We start from the raw sequence: 18485 nt of genomic DNA on the forward strand, positions 1-18485 counted from the left end.
GGCTGTGCCGAGCCCCGAGCCCACGGGCCGAGCAGACGGGGCCGGTTCGGCCGCTCCCGCGGAGAGGAAGCTGCCAGCGGCCCCGCTGCCTCCTGGTCCGGACAGGGCCTTTGAGAGCCGCCGTCCGCACGCCTATGCCAAAGCTTCGTCTCTAAGTCCCTTTAAAGCACAAATGACCCGAAAAATCCTCTTTCCCGGGACGGGGTGAGCTGTAGGCAGCAGAGCCCACGGTGCCCTCAGCAGCTCCGGGGTCGGCGGAGATGGGGCAGCACTGCCGGCCCGGGGGGCTCCGTGCCCGGCTCCGTGCCCGGCTCCGTGCCCGGGCACTGCGGCCCCTAACGCGGCTCTCGGCCCGCAGGCGCGGCCCCCTTCGGAGGACACTCCGCCGGCGATTTCGACGACGGGTTCCTGCGAAGGAAGCAGCGCCGCAACCGCACCACCTTCACCTTGCAGCAGGTAGGAGCCCGCTTCCCTCTGCACCCACTGCCCCGCTTGCCTGCACCACAGCTGCTCCCCCGGGCCTGCTCCTGCCAGCCCGAGCCTCCTTCCCGCATGCCCCGGGCCGTGCCAGCCCCATCCTTCCTGCCCCGCTGCCTCCGTGACCCCGTTTTCATCATCCATGCCTGGCAGACACCCCCGTGGGGTGCCCAAATCCCTCACGGATCCCTCACGGATCCCTCACGGATCCCTCACGGATCCCTCACAGATCCCTCACGGATCCCTCACGGATCCCTCACAGATCCCTCACGGATACCTCACGGATCCCTCACGGATCCCTCACGGATCCCTCACGGATCCCTCACAGATCCCTCACGGATCCCTCACGGATCCCTCACGGATCCCTCACGGATCCCTCACGGATCCCTCACAGATCCCTCACGGATACCTCACGGATCCCTCACGGATCTCTGCTCTCCTTCCCTCCATCAGCTCGAGGCCCTGGAAGCTGTTTTTGCTCAAACCCACTACCCCGATGTGTTCACTCGAGAAGAGCTGGCTCTGAAAATCAACCTCACGGAGGCCAGGGTGCAGGTAAACATCCTGGGGAATTACTTAACTCGGATATTCAAACTGGCAAACTTTTTTTAATTTTTTTTTTTTTTTCATTTGACATCATGACTGCAGAGTGCACATTTGGCCAAAGAACGCAAATGAAGACGATCTGTCATTTTCATGATGCACTTTAATAACATCAACATAATGTGGAATATTAGATTAGGTTGATTAATCGGTCATTCATAATTAACTAGTGATAATGTTCTACACTAATTTGTCCGCGTCTCCAAGGTACTAAATTACATCAATGCACATCCATTTCCTTGCTTTTGGAGGGGGGGCGTGGTGCAGAGAAAAGAGCTGAGACGTGATTCTCCAAAGCAACTATGACCACTGTTGAGCAGCGGGCTTAGTCAACTGCAGGGAGCCCAGCTGCCAGGAAGAAAGCTCCTGCACCTCTCCAACTTCTCTCCCTTTCGCCTTCTTGCTAAACACTTCATTTAGGCAGCTGAAGAGCCTGCAGAGCAATTCCCCCACCTTTAATATGATCCAATAAATACCATTGGCCATGATTACTCTTTCCACAGCCACGCTTTCCCAGCCCTTCCGTTCCTCCTTCTCCTCACCTTTTTCCTTGTTGTTTTTTCTTTCTCCCATGTGTTTGTTTTTCCATATCCAGTCCATGTATATGTGTATGTGCTCTGCCAAGAGAAGCAGTCCTGTAGTTGTCAGAGATGGATCCCTGTAACTCTTCAGGCATCCACCACAGAGTTGCAAACCATTTTTTTTGAACACAATTATGCATTCATTTTTATTTATGGGGCTTTTCTGCACACTGTTCTTCTATTTTTTTTTTTTTTTTTTTATTTAGGTGCTTGGGGTTAAGTCTATGCAAAGATCTAATTGTAGGAAATATAATAGCTTGCCTTTTGTTCCCTAGGGTCATGTTAGTATCTCTTAAAACCCAATGGCTGAAGAGAGATAATGGAATTCACCACAGTAAATTGGGGATTGTAAACAAATTATTTCTCCTATAATCAGATTATGTGATCCTGATTATTAAATCTGAACATGAATCATTGGTCATATGTGGGCAAATTAAACTGATTATTATTTGGAAATGAAAATCTCCTTTTACCACTGCATTGTAGGTACTGGCTTAAAAAAATAATAAAAAATGCCATTTTGGCTATTGGTGCCTAAAGACTGAACTGCAAATTGAGATAAATGGGACAATTATTGAGCATTCAGAAGTGGAAGATCATAACTTCTTCCTGAAAGGTGCAAGGGTGAGATAGGGGTGGTGACAATTAGATTGCTGAGAACTGGTGTTTAGCCTTGTTGTTGGCTATTATGCAAACAGACAATAGATGCAAGCATTTGTTTAGCCTGCTTTCATGCAGGGACATGGGGAAACACAGAGGATGGGAGATATGTTTACATTTATACCCCTTGCTCATTCAAATATGATTAATGTGCTATAAAGCAGAGTCTTAATCGAAGATGATGTTGTCAAACAATAACTAAATAGGGAAATAAACGACTTCATCATGCTCTTTCCTCAGAAGCAGGCGAACTGTCAGTGCAAAGTCATTAAAATATGATAATGAAAAATAGCTCAATTAAATATTGTTATAGCTGTGACCTTCATTCAATTAAGACACAAGAAAGTGTCTGCATTTTGCTTTGCATTTAACTGCTCTAAATTTAGAATATAGATAAAATCATTATTCAATGTTTGCTGATACATGCAATTAAAAGGCAGCTAACTGAAATGGAATTGGAGAAGGAGAAGAATAATAATAACAATCTTGCCTATACTTACTATACTTGCCTATACTATTCAAGTATACATCATGTATTAAAATGTGGATTTCCTGACCTCAAAAGATGCTTGGCATTTTCCACCTCAAACATGGTGCTTTCAGCATATCAGCTCCAAGGTTAATAGAAAAAAAAGTTTTTAGACTAATAGTCAGGTGAAAAAAATCAAAAATATGAATATTTGTTTTGCATATGGGAAAAAAAAAAATGTTTGGAAACTCGTTCTATTCTGAGGTCATAGTGGGGCCTAAGGTGAGGGGCAGTTGCCAGTCCACATTATTAAACTGCAGAATGATGTTCCAAAATTAGTATTTATCAGCTTTTTAGTCCTCTAAAAGCAGACTGGACATGAGAGGAAGAACAGTCAGTATCAGCCCTATCCAGAAAATGGGCTGGGTAAGACAGCCAGATACACACCTTCTCATTTCTGATCAGAGTGCTTAGATATGTATTTAACACCATATCTAGAAGTCAGTGAGAATTAAATGTGTCATAAATGCTTGCACGTGATTAAATGCTTTGCTAACTGGCACAGTAGTATGAAAACTACTGCTTTTAAAATTTTTGTTGTGACATGCCTTTTGAATGTCTATAGACACTGCCGGCTTCTTTTCCAGATGCAGATTTATTACAGATACAAATGCAATCCTAAAACTCAGCTAGAATAACAATGTGGATACAAAATAAGAGAAGGATTTTGCCGAGCTACTAAAGGAACAGATTTCACTAGAGTAACAATTTACAATCTCCTTGCTTCACATTTGGCTAAGCATGGTTTTCACCTAGGATTGCTCTCCTGCTCCAGGTGTGGTTCCAAAATCGAAGGGCGAAATGGAGAAAGACAGAGAGGGGTGCTTCTGACCAAGAGGGCTCTAAGGAAACCATGGCTGAGGTGGCACCTCCTGCGAGGAATTTAAATTCCCCTTCTCCAGCAGATCAAACCAGGAACAAAAAAGAGGGTCTGGAGATCCAGCAGAGGTAAGAGTAATACATGATGTCAGCTGTTTGTGTGTGGGGTAAGAATGCCTCATACGTGTGTGCATGCATATAGATTTTCTGCTATGCCTTGACCTTCAGGTTTCATCTTTAGAAAATGAGGTGTTTCTAGTGCAATCCACTGTTCCCTGTGGAGATGCTGAGGAGCTGGTGGCTGTGGGAGGCTGATGTTGTCCAGCCTGGGTCACATCTAGTCGGATGCTGAGACACCAAGTTGTTTGTGTGCAGGCACAAATAGAATCAGCTTTTGGTTCTGGTTTTGTAAGGAAGTTGTTTTCTTTTCTCCATCAGCCTGAGCCGATCAGTGGGTCCTACAGGCCCTTTCTTCCCTTCCTGCCTGCCGGGGACGCTTCTCAACACAGCCACCTATGCACAAGCTTTATCCCATGTCGCCTCTCTAAAAGGTAAATTACTTTACTTAACCTGTGTGTAAGCTCAAAGAGCATCCCTTTGAAGCTAAGTGGCATGGTCCCACTGCCCTCTGCAGGGAAAGCCTTGGCAAATGGCAGATCCCTCTTTCTGTTTAGGTTGGTAGTCATTGTACTGACTGATTCACGTACTGAAGTGAGTCTCCGTTGTATCACACAGCATCATTTGTGGCAAAACTCTTTCATTTTACTCTTACAGCTACTTTTCATGAGGTCAGGTTTTCTCTCAAGGAGTGAGATGTGTAGGGTTTGCTCCTTTCAAGTTTTTGTTGCATATGCTTTTTTTAAGAGTTAAATTTATTCTAATAAATTAGTTATATTCATCCTTTTGCATTATGTAGTACCTGGCACCATTACTGATGCCTCATCCGCTCTTTGCATGTGGTTTCCTTTGCAGTGCTTCTCTGCACCATCCAGACCTTTCTCTCCTTGGACAGGAGGTTCCCTCTGAGAACTTGAATAAAGCATGTTCCTGGGGACAGGGGAGGATACAAAGTAATTCCTCATTACCTGGGACCCAGCCTTCAGGAAGGGTACATCCCGTGTCTATATGCTTTCGGTTTCCAAAAAGCAGCAGTATGCATCTTTTAAAAATAAATCACCTACTCATCCATTAGCTGTTCTTAGTCTAACAATTTATAAGACTAAGGGTGTAAGCAGGATGAATTCAATTTATAGATTTATAGGATGCAAAGCCTCATAGCAGTGCCAAGCACAAAGAGGCACATACATTTACTCTGTGTCCCGATGTGCTGCAATAACTTGTGAGGAAAGTTTCTCAGTTAAAGACCTCCCATTATAAAGAAAAATGTCCTCTAATACATCTCACTGGATTCTCTGGCGTACCTCATACTCCTTGTATTTCCAGTTAAATCAACACTGCCAAAGTATATTCCTGAAGCAAATATTTGGAGCCCCTGAGTTGTGTGTTAAGCCAGGTGTCCTGCCCCCTGCACCCCCTTCTCTCCTGACTTTCAAAAAAAGCTGAAGCCAGACACACAACCCAATTACTGCTCTTTTGGTAGGTGGGAAAAAGAGCAGTTACTGCTCTTTGGCTGGGACCTGGAATTTTGAATCAAGAAGGGACACACAGGTGTGGACCTGAACCCTAAAACTGAAAGGTTTATTGTCACCTGTAAGTGGGCAGCAGCTGTTGGGAGGGCATTAGTCCTCTTGTTGGGGTTGTGAATTCTGACTTTTTCCATTGGGCAGGAACAGCTGCTCTGGAGTAGATACAGCTGAAATCTTTCAGGCAAAAAAATTGTTCATTGATAAATGTAGTCCCAGGAAGGTTGAAAAGTGTGGGAAAAGGGTTGTGTTCAGTGAATAATTTAGATGAAAGTAAAGATTTTTTTCTTAAAGTTCATGTTCAAACATTTTCAAAACTAAATGCATTGTGTTCTAACTTGTTTCATGTTTAAAAGTTGCCAAATTTTAAGAAAAAAAAATAGCAAAATATTAGCCAAATTAACAAAGCCAAGCAAAATTAAATAAAAAAGGGGTGAGGGGTTGGTATTTTTAGCTGGTTGGTTTTTTTGGTTTTTTGGGGTTGGATTTTTTTGTTGCTGTTGTTTTTGTTTATTTTTAGTTTTATTTATTTGGAAGACTTCCTGATACTGTTTTCTTTGATTTTATAGCTAAGCCACTAAATTGAGAAACTAATAATTTGCTCTTTTTTGCTTGATTGAAGTTTTACAACCTAGAGGCAGAAAAAGTTCTATTCCTGAATCTTCTGTAGATATTAAATAGTCAATTGCACAGACTAAGAGACTGTGTCCCTGAAAAACTGGTCCCAAATGTAAATAGAGATTTTTTATTTATACAATTGGTATAGGAATAGTCAGTTATCAGATGCCTGCATATTGTCTTTGTGAATGTTGTGTGTTATACATGCAGTTCATTCCTGAAACATCTGTTTTGTATTTCCTGCCTGGCACTAGAAATCTCCAGGTACATGCAAGGGGACTGGGATAAAGTATTGTATTTTGGGATAAAGTATTTATATTTTATGAGATCCAGTTACAGATTTGCGCATCTGCGTATCCGCCTACCAGGAGCTGTGCCTGTCAGCATGTTGCTGTCCTTGCAAGGGATGGGTAGTCTGAGCTGCTGCTTTGAGGGGAGCTCTTCTGCTGCTGCTGACAGCTGCTAGGTCTTAGTAATGTCAAATTATGGCTTTGGGGTTGAGGGGGAAGAACTTAACATTAAATGAGGGGTGGAATCTGATCTATACAAGCAGAGAATAATTGTAACATCTTTCTTGTGGTATTGATGTAGGGGGTATTGTATTCTCTTTCCCCATCTCATCTCCACAAGCTCCTCTTTTCCCATTTCTCCAAGGTTAGTTCACCTGGGCTGGGGTAGGGCTGTGCACAGCAGTGGCTGAGCTTTGGTCCTGTTGACTGGTGAGCAGGGCACCAACTGTCTAGAGCTTCTGAGCAGACCAAGGGTATCACAGGCCTAATGCACAGTTTGTTTTCCTTTGGCATGGAAACTCCAGGTTCATTTAAACCAGTGTATTTGACAGCACAACCAAGCTCATGTGTCAGTCTGGAGGCAAAGATAATGACTGGGAAGGAAGAAAAGGACAGGGAAAGACACAGTGTTCACAAAACCTTAAAATGACACTTTGTCATATGCTCGGTTCGGTTTGTTTGACTCTCCCTTTTCATTTCCATTTGAGACAGGAGCTGTGTATGTGTGGGTAACATTATATGTCCTTATACACCTTAATTAAGGGACCTAAGCTTCTCCCTTGAAAATCTAGTTGCATTTTGCTGCAGAAATTATGCCAGAACCCTGCCACAGTCAGTCTGGAGTCATGGGACTTTATGTCACACAAATCCCATAAAACTCAGCACAGGGCATAAAGTTATGCACTGGTTGGTTTTTGGATTGCTTGGAAAAGGGAAAATCCAGCAAGTTGAAAGGTTTTCCAAAATTTTGCAAGTTTTATTGAAAAGTGAAACAACTGAGAGGTCTTCCCCATATTTTCCTTGTGCCAGCCATGCCTTGAATCTACCAGGAATTCTCTGTGCTTTTGAAAGCAAAATGCTTGCTCCAGAATCATAGCATTATTTCACTGTGAAAGGATGCATGACCCTGCTTTCTTCTATGAAAGTGTCAAACCAAATGCAGCTCCTCTGTGTGGATCTTGCAAATAGGAATGTATTCCCACCACTGGGAGAACGATCCCAGCCAGTAAAGGGAATCACGTTCTTCGGTACAGCCAAGAGAGCTGCCTGCAGAAAAATGAGCACTCTCAGCACATCAGGTTCTACTAGGAAGTGTAGGTTCTTTTCTTATTCTTTTGAGGAGACAAGATGTGTTTTGTTGGACTTGTGAGCCAACACTTCCTGGTGTTGGTGAGTAATATTTGACTGATGCTTTAGAAGAACAATTAAAATCAATACAGTGAATAACAAGTGATGATGGTGATGTAAGTAATTAATAGTTATTTTATGCTCTCAGGGGTCCTTTTTGTTCTGTCATCTGAGAGTTCTCCATCTTTAGTAAAAAAACTAATACCTCTCTATTTCTGACTTTGCTTGGCTGCAGACCCAGTTTTCCAAAGCTAGATAAAGAGCTTAGTCCGTAAGGCACTGGGATCTAATTTGTAGTATGAGGATGTAATAGTTGAGGGTGAAGTTGATCTACAAGAGACAGGAAACCTCAAGACAGCTTAGTCTGGGGCAGGAAATAAGCTTGCAACTTTGCTTTTGGAAAGCCTGTGAAGTGCTTGTTAGGCTCTGGACTCCACATGTGCCATTTCTAGGATATGGGGACATTGTTGGAGCGTGAGATCTGCTCTGATGAATGAGAAGAATGCTGTTTTCCCTAAGCACTATGCCCCATGAACTCTGCTCTCTCTGAAACCGAGATTTTTTCCCATCAGAGTGAGGATATTGGCATCACAGGACATTCTCTTAATAAAACGGGCTGGCTATACTATGCAAAGAAAACTGTTATTCAGAATATAGACTTTTCCAGAGAAGACTATATTATCACTAGCCAGTTTTTCTCTGTTTCTATCAAAATTTCTCTGTTCAATAATACAACAGGCCTTTTCCTGTCTCCTGTCTCTCTGAAGTTTAGCACATTGGAGGCTGTACTCAGTAGCAAGCATCTGTTAACTACTGTATCATCTCCCTGTGTACTATTCCTTCAAGAAATACAATTCCTCATTTGAAAAATTAGCATAAGGTCATAATTTCTGGGGTATACAGTGTTTCCTTCTTCAGGGATTTAGTGTTTCACCGCTGGCCATACTTAGGAAAAAGGTTGACTCACAGAGATGAAATTTCTGTGAAATTTTTATCTGAAATTGCCCTGATTTGACAACTGTGCTACTTCATTGTGGTGACTTCGACAGTTCCATGATCTTCCAAGATGAAACACTTACTGTAAGCCAGGCATCTGCAGTCCATTTAGTAGATTTAATTGCAGACCTCAAAGATGAAGGGAAAATACTTGTTTTATTTATGGGCTGTAAAACTATAGAGTCATCTGGAGAAGCTAGTGTTCTGTGCAGAGACAGACCTCAAAGTACCTTCTTAATGGATGACAGCATGAATGCAATTCATTAATGCAGAAGATGTTATTAATGGGTGTAAACAAGAATCTCCGTTTTTCAGCGGATGTGTTCTACCATTCTGGTGGCTGAGGCCAAGAGTGTGTCTGTTACGTTCCGCTGAAATTTCCCCAGACCCCATGATGAGTGAAGTGCATGAGGAGAGAAATAATTACACTTGCCAGGGAATTACTTTCATAATTCACCCACAGCTCTGCTCTGTGCAAGTTCTAAAGCTCCGTTGGTTCTCACGGCACCTCACACCACTGAAAGAGAAGTGGGACTGCATTACGCACATCCAGATGGGTATTGCAGGGCACGGTTATCAGGCTCTCTTATGGTTTGCTGCTACTGTGGTTGCTGTTCATATTAGGGAGGCTTAATTGCAGTATCCAGGACAAAACCCTAAAATGTAACTAGAACTGCCCGTCCATTACATTTCAATTTCTATTATGGAAAGATGAAGGGAATTTGCCCAGTTCCATTGGGCAATTTCCATTGCCAACACTATGAAACAAGTGTTCAAGGACCTAACTCACCCTTGAACTGGTGTTTACTGAATTGAAGCTCTGCTGTTTACCGTAAGACTGGGGGATGGGAATAAAACTCTTGGGGTCCTTTATTTTCAGTGCCAGTCTTGATTATGGATTTACTGACTTTTCTCATGTAACATAGCCAATATATTAAGTGGATTTGTTTGGCATTTTTCCTAGTTTATCTGCCATTCTGACTTCAGAGAATCTAAAACATTTCTTTAGTTTGCTGCAGGTGCACACACCTTGAGAAAATTATTTTGATTCCTGTATCACAGGTCCCCAGTTCTAGCACGGCCCTACCACACAGGTAGAGGCATTTTTGGTCTTTGTCATAAATACTAGGAAATTACACTAGGAATTAGTGTAATTAGTAGGAATTACACTAGGAGCTGTAAGAACCATGGGTAGGGAATGGGTGCTGTCTTGTTCCTCTGGGACAAATCTTGATTAGGTTAGTGGACCTCGGCTGGGCAGGGGGGTCCTGTTGGTGAGGTTTCCGAGCTGATAGGATTGAAAGGACTGGTTCTGTTCTCCCAGATTTTCTGTGGGCTTTGCTGCCAGCCCTCCTGCCCTAACAGGCAAGTCCTGACTTCAGATTTTTTTTTTTTTTTTTTTTTTTCCAGAGAGTGCTATTGGCACAAAGAAAGGAGGATGAAATCCTCCAGTTCCAGTGTCGAGTTATTTAGACAAAAAGGCTCCTGATGATAGAGCAACTGAGCCAGATCATCAGCTCTTTGTTGTTTCCACTGGGCATGTAGGGGGCACAGCCAAAATTATAACATTTGGACTCTGCTGTCACCTCTGAAGTGCTCTTCCAGCCAGAACAGGGTACCTTCCACATTTCACCAGTTTCTCAGTAGAAGGAGAAACCATCTAGTATAATTCCAGCAGCCTTGAGGCTATTCCAAATGAAACTGAGACCATCTGATGCTTCTCCATTTCAGGCATTGAGTTCATGCCTTTCTTGTTCTGAGCACCCTGATTCAGAGCACAAGAAGATCTGGATAAAGCCATTTTTGTGTTTCCTGATTTTTACTTAGGCTTTAATAGACAGAATATTGGTGTCATCTGTGAAGTGCAAGAGGGAGCTCCCTTTGAATCAGCTCCCACTGGTAATCAACACTATGAACTTGAGGCTGTTGTTGACCTTCCAATCCTTATGAAAGGGATCAGAGCTGAAGAAAAACAGTGTGACTACTATGAGAAGATAACAATAATTAAATCAAACATAATATTTTTTTCTGAAAACTAAACAGCATGCATTGATATACCTGAGAATTTTAAATGGGATTTTTTTTCTCTCCTTCCCTCCATGTCTGGTCGTCATTCAGCTGTCCATATCAAATGCTGATACGCACAAATAATGAAAGAGGAAAGGAATGTGGGGTTTGCCTTTTGGAAAGGCTACCTATTAAATTCTTTAAGCTCTTGACTTGAAACACAAAATACATAATTAAAAATTTATATTAATATTTATGTATCAGCATGTGCCTCACTCTTATCCCTCTGTTCCCACCTGAAACTGAACCGTGGAACTGCACAAAAGAGTCCACAACGGAAAATGTAGATCAAATATTGTTACAATTTAAATGTGATGTTGGCAGAGACAAGACAAAACTAATTTAATTTTTCCTGTCAGTCTCTGTAGTAGATCAATTAAACTGCCAAGTGGATCAAATATTTCAGACTGTATTTATTACATTAAGTATTTATGTTCAGGCTGGGCATTTAAAGTATGATCTCATATAGGAATAGGAGGAGGTTCAGATCAATCCAGCAGAATTTGCTGTAAGTTAATGGAAATCTAATTGTGTATTTTAATTTTGTGTACAGGAGGCAGTTAGTCCCTGAAAGAAATCAAACAGTACCCTGTCCATATCGCAGCAACTTGATACAAATACTCTTAAACTTATCTCAGATTGTCACAGATGTTGTTGGGAGCTGTATCAAGATCTAGGGTTAATGACTGAACCCTCACTGATTTTGATGGGAGCTGGATGCCTGAAGTCCTCTGAAAAATCAAAATAAGTAGGGACAAGTCCTTCCTTTACCACTGTGGGCTCAGGGCTACTGTAATAAGGTGTTAAAAAAACCACTGCTGCCTGCTGCATATGGATGCCTCTTTCTTGGTCAGCACCACTTTTCTGGACATTGTGGGCTCACTGATGGGCAGGTGGAGACCTTGGACTCCTGAGTGACCCATTGCTGGTCTTGGCTTTGTGCTGGCAAAGTCCAATACATTTCACTGGACTTATTATCCGCAGATTCAGATGACTGCAAGGTAGAGTCAACTGTCTTTACAACATACATGAAAAAGGAACAGGGCTAAATCGTATTCTCTATTCTAGCTGGACCCTGGAGCAAATGATGCTTTTTACTTTACTTTTTTCCATGTGTGAGCTGTTTGCAAGTATTTTAACCTCAGTGAAAATGAAAGGAATGATTTATGGGTGAATTATTGCTAGAGATAGCTTAGTTTCCACCACAGGTAACTGCACCCTCAGGTTGCAGAGCCACTAGGTAATATCAGGGCTAATTATTAAGCAAAGAGCTTAGGCTGGTACTGAATACTGATAAATATTTTATTCCTCTAACAACAGAATGAAAGCTATTCTTAGGGGATGGAGCTGATTCTGGCTTTTTTGAAAAGGGGAAGGCTGCTTTCCACTTCTCCCCACCTCCCACTAAGCAATGTCTGTGCCCAGTCCTGCATTAGGCACTGCAGGCCAGCCCTCCCCTCAGCCTGGGAGCTGAACAGCTGTGCTTGAAAGCCTCATTCAGTTTGTGTTAGGAAGCAGCAGTGCAAAGGCAGTTGATGCTCCTGCAGGCCTCCTGGCTCCCCCATCTCCGAGCAGAACCTGAGGATAGTGGGGCTTGTTGCAAAAGACCTGCTGCAAACTGCAGGGACTCTGAAGGGCCTCTCCTCCCTCTTGTTAAAACAGTGGCTGTGATTCAACAGGGCAAAAAATTAATCTAATGAGCAGGACTGGTGATGGAAAAAACTGTAAATTGTGTTATTTCAGTAGATTTTATTATAAACCCTCCTCTGACCTGCTCCAAACAGACACAGAATTCAAGACTGAGGTTCCTAGAGCTAAAAGCAAAATAAGCAGAGGATTTTAGTCAAGTGCTGAAACTTGATTGTGCTTAAATGCCTGGACCCATGGAAATGTTGGTCTGCTGATCATATGCTTTATCAGGGAAGTATTACAAAGAAAAGTGTTCTTTCCAATTGTATTAATAAGCTGTCCTTTGTAGATGCTGTTCTTTGAAATACAAAGAATACTTTTTCCTGAATGTTACTGGCAACCACAAATCTCTCACAATTGCTGTGGAGAAGTCTTGCCAACGTCTTAAAAACAAACAACTGGCTGCCTTCATTCCTAGCAGATGGGTGCTGACCCGTTGCTACCAAGAGCAGAAGTGTAAAACTCTGTAGGTTATTAGTTCCATCACTTAGTCATGAGCCATTTAACTCAAATATTAACTGCAGAAATTAAAGCAAGTCCTTGGCTTGGAAAGATCAGGGGAAGATACTGCATCGTGTCAGGATGTGTGTGGCTGGGCTGTTTCTTGTTGAAAGGTAGCATGTCAACAAAAGACAGGCTTTTGCCAGGGGTGTACCTGAGGATGTAGAGTTGGTGTGGCCTCTAAGACCCCTGGAAAAATGGTGACTGATGGTGTCTGTTTCTTTAACCAGAGAGTAAATTCAAGAAGTAGCTCAGCCCATCCACCCTCCTACTCCTCTGGCACATTCTCCGTCATTCAGTAGATGCCTCTAAGCTGGATACTAGTGTGGCTTTTTGGATGGACTCTGTGTCCTACCCAGTGATCAACCTAATCTTCCAGGTGTGCTTGTCTGGGAGCTGGCCCAAGCTCCAGCATTATCAAAGAGAAACCAGAGGAAGAGCCTGCAGTGTTCCATCTCAGGAAGGCAGCTGGTGGAGTGAGGACTGCCTCTGTCAGTGGGTTGCAGGGAAGATTTTGGCTTCAAGAGACAGAAATCACTTCATCTGCTCTCCAGTGTTTTCTTGCCTGCTTGGAACAGCCATGTATCTCAAATGACAGGGTAGAGATGCTCTGGCCCATCTGTCCTGATGGGACTCTTAAGCTGCATCGCAGCAGAAACTTTAGGTAGCCTTGGCTCACCTCTGGGGGCCATTCTCTTTGAGGTGTCACCCTTTTAGCAATGGGTAAAGGTAGAACAGGCTCTTGGCAAGTGGACATGGTTCCAGTAGTTGGCAGAGGCCAAGGAAAAGTATTTCATTTTACAGTGAGGTAGGAGAAGGTCATCATAGCAAGTGGAATATTTTCACCTTTCTCTCTGCTGTAATCTTGCAGGCAAAGATAAGCGGCAGAACTCCTACACTCACTCACCAAATGCTGCTGCCCACATTGATCAAGCTCAGTTTGCAGGGGGAGGCCAGGGGACATCTCCAGCACAGGGCTGATGGCAGCCACAGAACAGCAGCTTGAAATGAGAGGAGGGAGTGAGCTGAGCCTTGCTTATGAGGAGATCTCCTGTGTGATCTGAACTTCACTGCTCGCTTCTGTCTCTACTTCCCTCTTGCACTCCATTGTCACCCTGGATGACTCCCAGGGTAAGATCCTTCTTACAGGAGGATCAGCAGAACAGAATATGGGTGTTCTAGCCCTAGTGATTCAGACGACACCTGTGTACTCACTAAAGGTCAATGTACCCACTAAAGGTCAACCCCACCTCTTCAGACTGACCAGGGAGGGAACAATCGGTTTCCATGACCTTCCCCAGCAGTGATGGTGCCTTCTCTCCTTCCTCCCCAGGGAGCCCTCTGTGCTCGTGCTGCGTTCCAGACCCCATGGGCCTCTCCTTCCTGCCCACCTACGGCTGCCAAAGCAACCGCACCGCCAGCGTGGCCGCGCTGCGCATGAAGGCGCGCGAGCACTCGGAGGCCGTGCTCCAGTCTGCCAACCTCCTGCCTGCCGCCAGCAGCCCCACTCCTCCTGCCAAACCCGGCCCCGAGGGCAGCCAGGACAAGCAGCCCTCCCCAGCCAAGGAGCACATGGAAGGGGAGAAGAGCGTATGAGACCGGAGTGGTGCTGGCCCCTCGGCCCAGGGCAGTGGCCCGCCGCCGGCGCTCTGCCATGAACTGCAGTGTGGTCATGCCCAGTGGGACATCGTGGTGCCACCAGGGACCCGGCACAGCTGAGTGGCCCGAGTGGCTGCCTTTCATGCACCCTTGCTTTTCTTGTGTCGCTGTAGGTTCATTTCCCTGATTTATCAGCACTATCTGTGTTTGGAAATGTTCGTGAAACTGTTTTTATTCCCCCCCTCCCCGCCCCATACATCCCAGGGACACTGAAAGGTCCAGGATCCCGGCCTGCTCCTGCACATCTCGGCTTCCCATCCTGCGTGAAATGGATGGCTGGAAGCAGCACGTCACTTCCAGATGTGAGCTTTGGGGCAAGAGATGCACCCAGGCACCAGGTACTCCACTGCACACAACAGAGGGGAAGGAATATCCAGGTATATCCCAATTTGGCCTGCTATTTTCTGAAGGCATTTGACTTTAACCAAACCTATCCCAGGCAATCCAGGCATAAGAGAAGCAGAAAATAGAACAAAACTCTTCATATTTTTTTTTCCTTTATTTTTTTCTTTGAAAGTGAAACTTCCCATGGAGTAGATTATTGGGAAATTGCTGAGATCAGTTTACTTGTGACTAAAATCCTTGCACTGCCCTGTGTGTGAACATTAGTGAACTCTTGCCATTCTCTGGGTTAGACATGAAAGACACATGACTTCAGAGTGGAATTCACAGCTTCAAACAGTAATGCTGGTATTTAATGGAGAGTGAATTGTCTCTAGATCTGCACAAAGCTGGGGGTATTTTGACATCACTGTCTTGGAAAAGGAGACTGGAAGACAAAAATGATCCTTCATTGCAAGACTGCAGATATGTTTTTTCATGATTTATGTTTAATAAAGAGGAAATAAAGCTTGGAAAGATATTCCTTTATGCCATCCAAATTTAGATTATTCCATTTACTGAAAGTTTGTTGTAACAAATCTAGATATGAAAATATATTAATTATTATAGATTGGAAACAGTGCAAAGGAGAAATTGAGGCCTTAGTAAATTTAGTCTTATCTCCCACCCAAACCTCCCCAGAGCAAATCAGACTAATATCTGAAGGGCAGTCGTTTTAATCTGGGTTAACTCATTTTTTTCCATGGGAGCTGCACATGTGGACTTAAACTTAGTGACATGTACTTGAATTTTCCAGGTGCCATTTGAAGATTCTCAGGTGTGTCTACAGGTGTCCCTGTAGAACAGACTGAAACCACTTTTCTGAGATTTTGATTAAGTAACATGGAAGCTAGTGGAAGGATTCCTGTCACCTCTGATCCTGCACACTGTGCAGACCTCCAGAAATGTGCTGGGCACATGCCTTTACACAGGTCTTGTTTAGCTGTTCACAGGATCCAGGTTTGGGGGTGGGCTTGGAAAGGTGGTCCTGAGTAAGGCTGGCAGCAAAAATTTGTCTCCTCCATGTAAGTGATTTCAGCCCATGAATTTCATAGAAATGTGAAATTGTGGCTTCTCTGGGGCTCACAGGACCCTTTCACACCCCCAGTGCACACCTTCCTTTCCCTGAGGAATGGTTTGATGTCAGCTGAAAGGCTGGGAGCCCTGGTGTTCGTGGGGTCACTTAGCAGCACCAAGCACCATCACTGTGGAGCAGCCAAGGGCAGCAGGCAGCCCCAGAGTGGCACAAGCCAGTAGAGCAGGGCATTGCTGGGTCTGTCCTTTGGTCAGAGAACAAAGAAAAGTCAGACAGGGCCCACATTCATCAAATGGAGTAATTTTGCTTTACTTCTGCCACACAGTGTGACCCTTAATGCAGGGAGAGGAACATGTAGTCTGTGATCTGCTTTCGTGCTCCAGCTTCAGGAGCTGCTCTGCTGAACTGTGGGTGGAGGTGGCTCTGGCTGCAAGTTATGGCTTAGTTTAACAACAGCAACAACCCTTTTCTTCCACCGAAATAAAAGAGGTTGCCATGTGCTTTGTTGTGGGGAGTGGCTGGAGGAGAGAGAATCACTGTTTTCTTAGTGATATTCCAAATCATAATTTTTTTTCTTCCTCCTAAAAAAGACTAAAAAAAATATTCCAGTCCAAAGAGGCAGGCCCAACTTTGTTTCAACATAATTACCTTGCATTCAGTTGAACTTCAGCCCTTCTGTACACTAACTCTTCAATCTAATTGTTTGATTAAACTCGTATTTCCTCCAGAAAGGTACATAAATAAGTGAATTGTTGAGCAAATTAAGAATACTTAACAGCATTGCATCTGAAAAGTAGTTACGCTGATTAAATTTTCTGTCCTTGAGGATTTTCAGGAAATTACTTTTGATCGTCAATAACACAATTAAGTAAACTACACGCACATTAGCATGAATAATTGATAAGAAATTATGTATTACCACGAAGCACTGATTTAATAATTCATGATGCGACACTCTAGTGACTGTGCAAAACTGGATAACATCGACAAGTCTGATGTTGCTGGAAATGCTGCAAAAAAACAAACAAGTCCACAGTTTTGTTGTACAATAAAGGAAAGTATCTGATGCATGCTGTAGTTTCTGTTTGTTTAATACTTGAATAAATTTAGAAAGAAGACCCTGAAAAGCTCCTGTACTGTTTTCATTCGAATCAATTCCTCTGTGCTTTCACATTGATGACTGCCCAGTTCTGCTTAGACCAGTGATGTTGCAGAGTGAGGGAGGCTCTCCCATGCACAGCTGGAACCTGCTGAGTGTCTCAGAACTTGCAATACTGGGGGACACAAAGCTTTACAGAGCCTCCTGGTAAGGAGCAAAGCAGCATTAGTTCCCCTTAAGCCTGAGCTCTTCAGTGTCTAATGTGTCTGTGATTATAATTATTCAGTAAGATTTTGTGGGTTAATTCCCTAAGCCAAAAATGAGGCTGATTTGTGTGTTTTGAGTGTACACAATGCCCTGTTAAACCCTAGGCAAATTCTCTTACAATTCTTGCAGTTTCCTGAGGGGAGGCAGATAAATATTCATGCTCTTGTCAGCATATTGGAGCAACCAGGGCATGGTGAGCCTCTAAGGCTTTGATCTGAGACCTGGCTGCTCAGGGCAGGGCATCCCAAGAGGGCTTGCTCGAATTCACTCAGCAGTAGCACAAGGGCAAAAGCAAAACTCCAGAGATCTGTGTCTCAGTCGTGCTTGTTTCTAGCCACCAGACCCTGCTCCCTTCCAGATGGACTGTCCACTGCAGATGAGCCACCCGCCTACTTTCTGTGCTGTCATATATCAGGGCTATGCCACTTAAACCACTCTAATGGCCATTTCAGTAGCTCTGATTAAGTCTGGCATTTAAAAGTTTATAACTCAGCTATAAAAAGTCACTCAGGCTGAACCTCAGCTTGAGAGACCCAAGCCCAAGGGGATGATTTACATGAGAGCTATTCCAAAATTAGTCTGCATGGGGTTTTTTTTGGTGAAGGAAAATTGGAAGCCCAAGGTTTAAGGGATGGATGTAAGACAAATATGTTTTGTTTGACATCTCACTGCATTGTCACTGGTTCCTAGGCAGTAATTTTCTCTGAGTTTCTGTACTAGCATGAGTCATGCATAGCGTGGACATTCAGCCTGCCAGTGTTGCTTGCTTAGGTTTGGCAAAACATCTCCAGTCCTGGGCTCCTTTCCCAAGAAATCACAGGCACCCACAATGCCCAGGCTCACTCTCATCCCCCACCTTCCCTGCGTCCTCTTTCATGGCTCTGTGGAAAGCCCATGGTCCTGCCTCCAGCCCTGGTGGAAGCCTCTCCCCTTGTGCCACCTCCCTGCTGCAGTTCCTGCTGCTCCAGGGCCGAGCCTGGCTCTGGGGGGGCTCTGGCAGGGCCATCCAGGAGCCTGGGACATGTGTGGGGTGCCCACAGCATGTTGGGCTGGGTTTTGTTTATGGGGGTTAGTGTCACACCCTGGGGATTCTTTATAAGGTTGTGTGCCATTCTCTCAGCTCTCCGTGCTTGGTGCCTCTCACACATCTATTTTAGTCTGCTTATGCCTATGTACATTATAACAAGAAATGTGGAGCTGTGTTTTCACTTTTGCCCAGTTAT

The 18485-nt window shown here is 44.0% G+C and overlaps 1 protein-coding gene across 1 annotated transcript; it reads left to right on the forward strand.

The window, feature by feature from the left end:
* The first annotated feature begins 260 nt into the window (after window positions 1–260).
* DRGX (dorsal root ganglia homeobox) lies at window positions 261–17023 on the forward strand. Its single transcript, XM_086900580.1, has 5 exons — window positions 261–456; window positions 740–1032; window positions 3626–3798; window positions 4108–4220; window positions 14154–17023. The coding sequence occupies exons 1-5, from the start codon at window positions 261–263 to the stop codon at window positions 14414–14416; spliced, it is 1038 nt and encodes a 345-aa protein (XP_086756706.1). The 3' UTR covers window positions 14417–17023.
* Window positions 17024–18485: the final 1462 nt, after the last annotated feature.

The sequence above is a fragment of the Cyanistes caeruleus genome, chromosome 8 (assembly GCF_971803275.1).
Source record: "Cyanistes caeruleus chromosome 8, bCyaCae1.hap1.1, whole genome shotgun sequence".
Classification (NCBI taxonomy): Eukaryota; Metazoa; Chordata; class Aves; order Passeriformes; family Paridae; genus Cyanistes; species Cyanistes caeruleus.

Bases quoted from the DNA above. Each gene is read 5' to 3' on its own strand.
- DRGX (XM_086900580.1), top strand. From the start codon at position 261: ATGGGGCAGCACTGCCGGCCCGGGGGGCTCCGTGCCCGGCTCCGTGCC. The intron at 1,033-3,625 runs GTAAACATCCTG...CTCCTGCTCCAG, and splicing joins TCACGGAGGCCAGGGTGCAG to GTGTGGTTCCAAAATCGAAG. The intron at 3,799-4,107 runs GTAAGAGTAATA...TTTCTCCATCAG, and splicing joins GGTCTGGAGATCCAGCAGAG to CCTGAGCCGATCAGTGGGTC.